Source organism: Theropithecus gelada, chromosome 18, assembly GCF_003255815.1.
Source record: "Theropithecus gelada isolate Dixy chromosome 18, Tgel_1.0, whole genome shotgun sequence".
Lineage (NCBI taxonomy): Eukaryota > Metazoa > Chordata > Mammalia > Primates > Cercopithecidae > Theropithecus > Theropithecus gelada.
The window spans coordinates 15,367,759-15,373,758 of record NC_037686.1 but is presented as its reverse complement, the minus strand read 5'-3'; the positions used below and the strand labels follow the sequence as shown (position 1 = coordinate 15,373,758).

The following is a 6,000-nucleotide window of genomic DNA, read 5'->3' as shown; positions in this document are numbered from 1 at the left end:
GCTTCCTCCTCGCCGAAGCCCAAGGCTGCGACGTGTCTGGAATGTTCTGTGTCACAGGAGTGCCTCTGGCAGTGACCTGCGTCTCTCACCCTCCTCATCTTCCTTTGCCTCTGAAAAGCTCATGTCATGGTTGTGCAAAAGGAGACCTCCTGATAAAATACCTTCTCAGCCCCGACTCCTCTCAAATGAATTAAAACCAACAAAACTGCCCATTCCACAAATCCACAGGCAAGGAGAGTTGAAAATGAAAATGCATCTTTAAAAAATAATGGACCACAAACTTCATGGGCTCACCTCATAAATCTAAAAACCAAACACATCACCCCAAATCCAAGTAAATTGGCTTGATTTTATCACACAGCAAAGGATTCAGGCTTCTCTCCCCATGTCTGGGCTGGTGGCCTGTGTCATCCATAGGACGTCCCTCCCCCAACCCCATCCCCCGAAGCTTGGCAGGAAACTCGGGGCAGATGGGCAGTGGGGAGCTCTCTGGGCCGTTTCCAGATACCCAGGCCATTTCTCAGAAAGGCTCTCCCCCTGCAGGCACTGAGGGAGGTGGATGGCTCATCAGAGAGGCAAGGTGACAGACCCCATGTGAGGAAGGCCAAGGGCATTTTGTAGTTCAGGCGATGGAGGCACCTTGAATATTTTCTCAATTTGCTTTATAAACAGCAAGTGCTCTTAGGTATCAGTTGATCTAGTTTTCGATCAGCTAAAGAGACCACAGTAATCATATCCTCTCCCTCCTCCCTCTCCCCACCACCCAAATCACTGTCTTACAACAGTGATTCTGGCCAAGGAAATTTGTTAGCAAAATATTTAGGACTAAACTCAGTGTAATCTAAGATTCTGAAGAAGCCAAGTATTCTGTTTTGGCCCTCACCAGCTGCTGCTTGAATTTCCCCATCCTCCAAGACTGTCAAGAATCTGACAGCTCTGCTAACGGAAGCTGCAGACCCTCGGTTCGGTTCCGTCGCCCTCTCTCTGGGCTGGTGTGTGAAGCTCCGAATCTGTGACCTCACTAGAATCAGTGTGCGCAAGGGGATCAGCAGTGCAGGGCAAAGGTGACTGGTGAGACACACGCCTACACAAACGCATACAGGTATACAAAAAGCAACAAGAGTTTAATTCTCTTTTTACATGGCCACAGGCTCTCTCCAGTCAGGGGAACTTCAGCTGGTGCCTCTCTCTTGCAGCTGTGAGGCGACAGTGTGGTGACACGCCTCATGCAGACTGTCCCGGTAAACGAGGACAACTCACCATTAAAATCCTGCATGAACAGCCCTGGGCACGTGGGAATGGTAAGAGCCACCGTCTCCTTAGTCAGCTTAACCACAGCTCCAAACGCAGTTTGTCCCAGCTGGCAAACGCCTCAAACACCAATCATGCGTCGTGTTCCTATTCTGGGTTTTCATAAAACACTTTTATATAGAGATATAGATAGCACAGTAAATGTGCTTATGATGCACTCTAACATAGAGGACAGGAATACACACTGTGGGGCGCCGCCCCAGCCGTCTCCACAGTGGAGAAAATGCGAGGGTTAAACACGCGTGGTGTGGTGGCAGACGGCAGGAAGTTAGAGTGCCACGCTCCACGCCCTTCCACGCGACTGACTCATCCAACACTCAGAACTCGCCTTCTTTACCCCCTTGGTGGGTAGGAGCAGTAACAAAACAATGTCATTTTTCTAAGGGTGGAGGATGTCAAACTGTCTGGTACCGAGAGAGCAATTCTTATCCAGAAATCATCTAGAAATAATTGCTGAAGGTCAGCCTGGCCCGTGGCCCCAGGCTGAAGGCTGCTCTGTAAAGGGTGGGACTGGCTCTGGGGGGTCTAGGGCTGATGCAGCATCTCTCAGACACTTGTACACTCACACACCGACACGCCCCAGGGCAAAGTGCACTTCCAATGGCTGATACAAAAATAGATTGGCACACCCTTTGACACAAGGAGGTTATCTTCTAAAAGTTTTCCCCCAACTTCTGCAGACTCTCTTCCCCCATATGCTCAAGCCCTTCCCACTCCAAGTTGGAACAGATCTGGAGAAGGCCCTGGACCACGCTTGCAAAGTTTGTGAATGCTGGGGAGAAAGACCGGGCTGGGGCAGCTGGCGATTCTCGCTAGTGGACAGAGGACAGGGCCTCTCTGTTCTCAGCACGCACCTCCTCTTCCCTTGTTTGAGGAGTCCATAGCTCATGGCTCCTCTTGGCTACACACCCAAGACTCCTTGGAAAGTTCCTAGTACTGCTTCTCCTCAAACCATGTCGAGAGGAAGAAGTCTGGTATTTTGAGTTCTATTTTTTTTCATTTCCAGTAGTAAGTGCTGCTCCACCAAGCTGAGAAGAAACGGTCTTTGGCTCTCCTCGGAGCCGGTGCTAGGAGCTCTGGACCAGGCGTCTGTAGTGGGGCATGACTTCGTGCTCTGGCAAGTGGAGGGCGAATTCCAAGGCCACTAACACTGGGAATTCAAAGGCAATCAGTTCTCGCCTGTTCAGCCGGAACTTCTCTTCCAGTTTCTGCAACAAAATGAAAGAAAATCAAAAGCATGTTCGTTTTGAAATGAAAATCCTAGTCTTTCTGCAACTGCAGCTTCTCTATCCACCAGCCAGGGAGTGCTTAGGAGAAATCCACTTTGGTGAAAGCTCTGTGGAGGAAGAAAGGGAGGCATGGGCTGTGCTTCCTGCCTTCAGTCCTGGTTGTGAAGGAACCACGCCTTTCCCGGGGGCCGCCCAGAACCACACATACATCTTATGACATCATTTAATCCTCTCAGTAATATGACATGGTTCATGCTCCGTATCTCTATTTCACAGATGAGAAAACAGGCTCCAAGAAGTCAGAGAGCTTAGCCAGGGTCACGTGGGCAGCAAATTACAGCACTGAGATTCCATTCTAACTGGGACTCAAACTCTACCTGTGACAACTAAGTGATTCAGGTTTAAAGACTGAAAATAAAGCAAACCGGTGGTGGTTCACGCCTGTCATCCCAGCACCTTGGGAGGCCGAGGTGGGTGGATCACTTCAGGTCAGGAGTTTGAGACCAGCCTGGCCAACATGGTGAAACCCGGTCTCTACTAAAAATGACAAAAATTAGCCGGGCATGATGGTGGGCGCCTATGATCCCAGCTCCTCCGGAGGCTGAGGCAGGAGACTCACTTGAACCCGGGAGGTGAAGGTTGCAGTGAGTCAAGATCATGCCAGTGAACTCCAGCCTGGGCAACAAAGCAAGATGCTGTTTCAAAAAATAAATAAAATAAAATAATAAAGCAAACCGCCCACGACAATAAAAACCATGTGGTAAGTTCAGAAGGGAGTGCACCGATTCTATGTAGTTCAGTCCATTCCTCTTACACACAAGGATCTACCTCCTCGGGAAGTCCCCACTTTCACAGTGCCACTGAGCCTGGTGGCATCTTGCGTGTCCACCCAACTGCAGGGGCTGCTGGAGCTGGAAAAGGAGGAGAACCACCAAGGTGGGGATGGGCAGGGAGGGCCTCTGTTTGCTCAGGCACATTGTGCCTTGGCGTAAAACCAGCTTTTGTCTTACTAAAGCAAATTCCACGCACGGAGCAGACGTTGATTGCTTTCAGATCGTAACTGGGATGAGCTCTTGAGTTAGGTTTCTTGCTACTGTAAGTGGCTGGTCAAACCATTACTGTTATATTCTGCATCAATAGTGAGGAAGGCCTCACCCCATGTAAGGAAGGCCAAGGGCATTTTGTAGTTCAGGCGATGGAGGCACTGTGAATAAGGTAAAGTTGTCAGCTTCTGCTGTGTGGTATCATTGCTCAAGTATGATTAAATGTGCATATTATTTATAATTTTTTTTTTTTTTCTTTTTGAGACGGAGTCTCGCTCTGTCACCCAGGCTGGAGTGCAGTGGCCAGATCTCAGCTCACTGCAAGCTCCGCCTTCCGGGTTCACGCCATTCTCCTCCCTCAGCCTCCCGAGTAGCTGGGACTACAGGCGCCTGCCACCACGCCCGGCTAATATTTTGTATTTTTTAGTAGAGACGGGGTTTCACCGTGTTAGCCAGGATGGTCTTGATCTCCTGACCTCGTGATCCGCCCATCTCAGCCTCCCAAAGTGCTGGGATTACAGGCTTGAGCCACCGTGTCCGGCCATTATTTATAATTTTATAAATATTTGTTACATCTAAAGATTCATTAGTTCTTGGCCAGACAAGATTATAATGACTCATGTCTATAATCCCAGTACTTTGGGAGGTTGAGGTGAAAGGGTAGCTGGAGGCCAGGAGTTCACGACTAGCCTGGGCAATACAGTGAGACCTGGTCTCTATAAAAAATAAAAAAAATTAGCCAGGTGCCGTGGTGCATGCCTGTAGTTCCAGTTACTTGGGAGGCCGAGGTGGGAGGACTGCTTGAGTCTGGGAGGTGGAGGCCGCAGTGAGCTATGATTGTGCCACTGCACTCCAGCCTGGGTGACCGAGTGAGACCCTGTCTCAAAAAACAAACAGAAATCATTAGTTCAGCAGGTATCTGTCTCAGCCTACTGATTCTCAGCTGAGTTGGTCCAATGTCACGTCTGGGTTCCTGTATTTACTGGATAAGCTAGATGATTTTGTACCATTTCTTAAAATCTGTAAAGCATTGACCTAAAGTATACTCTTTTCAACTGGGGAGTACCTACCTTAGTGCCCTTTTGCCTTTTTGCCTTTGCCACTGAAGACAGCTAGACAGTGAGACATATGGGGTATTGACTAAACCACGTCTTTTATTTTCTGTATTCTGATGCTTTGACATCTGGGGCCTTGCTGACTCCGGAGGGACTGCCCTTCCCAGGGCTAGCCAAATCCTCCACAGTGACCCCTTTTGCTTTTCGAATGCAAGCCAACCAATCCAGAGGCCACGTTCCCACCACCTCCTCCATGGGCCTCACACTCCGGGCCACTATCCACCTGCCCTTATCACCCCAGAGCCAGGCACCAGACAATTAGGGACAGACGCTAAGCCAGAGCCCATCAAAACTATTCAAACTAGCCGAATCCCAGACCCACGGACCCTGCCTTACCTATTCCTTTCTGTGAAAACCAGTCAAGACTCCCTCTGCCTCCTGGCCAATCCCAGGGCTTCCATGCACAGCTCCCACAGCATGGCATGCCCCTTGTCACAGGCTGAATGCTTGTGTCCCCCCAGATTCCTATGTGGATGCCCTAATCCTTCACGTGATGGTATTAGGAGGTGGGGCCTCTGGGAGTGATTAGGTCTAGATGGGCTCCTGGCCATGGAGTGAAGGGATTCAGAGCCTTAGGAGAAGAAACCAGAGGGCTTGCTTATGTCTCTCTCTGCACTTAAGGATAGGCAAGCGAGCAAGGGGAGGAACCTCACCAGAACCAAAGCAACTGGTCCTTTGACCCTGGACTTCCCAGTCTGCAAAACTATGAGAAATAAATTTGTCATTTCAGCCATCCAGCCTATGGCATTTTGTTATGGCAGCATCAGCCAAGATACTCCTTCTCTTAGGAGCTGTCACACACTATCTTCTCAATGGATCTGTCTTCTGATCAGCTGGCTTTACTGTACCTCAAATTTTCTATTAATACATTGAATTCTAAAATAGGCATTCATGTAGCCATCCAAGGAGATCGATGTTTCCTTGCTTTGGTAGGGCTCTCCTTTAAAAGAAAAGAGGTACCAGCCTGTCAAACTCACGCCTTTCCCCAGAGAGGAGCCAGCCATGGAATTAGGCAGCCAAGGTCTTACTGAAGCAACCTGTTTGACATTAGATGCTCTGTGGGTCACACTGCCTGAGGGAATCCCTCGCAGGTGCAGTGGCTTCTATGGCTGTGGGAATGACTGCATCTCTCAGGGTGTCTGAGAATGGATTTTGAGGGCCAGACCCAATGCCCAATGCTGAGGAGCTTTGGTCTTGTCCAAGTAGATCATCCCTATGTTCTAAGATAGCCTGACTATTCCCACTACGGGAAAGACCTCACAGCCTTCACCTCAGTTGCTCACTAAGGATCAGAATCCTTCC

At 49.4% G+C, this 6,000-nt stretch overlaps 1 protein-coding gene across 5 annotated transcripts in view; it reads right to left on the bottom strand.

Annotated features, from left to right (window-relative positions):
- Nucleotides 1–1,097: 1,097 nt before the first annotated feature.
- Nucleotides 1,098–6,000, bottom strand: part of CABLES1 (Cdk5 and Abl enzyme substrate 1) — a 125,160-nt gene continuing 120,257 nt past the window's right edge. For all 5 annotated transcript variants that reach the window (XM_025365236.1, XM_025365233.1, XM_025365234.1 and 2 more), the window contains one exon: nt 1,098–2,519. In XM_025365236.1, coding sequence (XP_025221021.1) covers nt 2,379–2,519 — 141 coding nt within the window. In that variant the 3' untranslated portion in view covers nt 1,098–2,378. The remainder of the gene's footprint in view (nt 2,520–6,000) is intronic.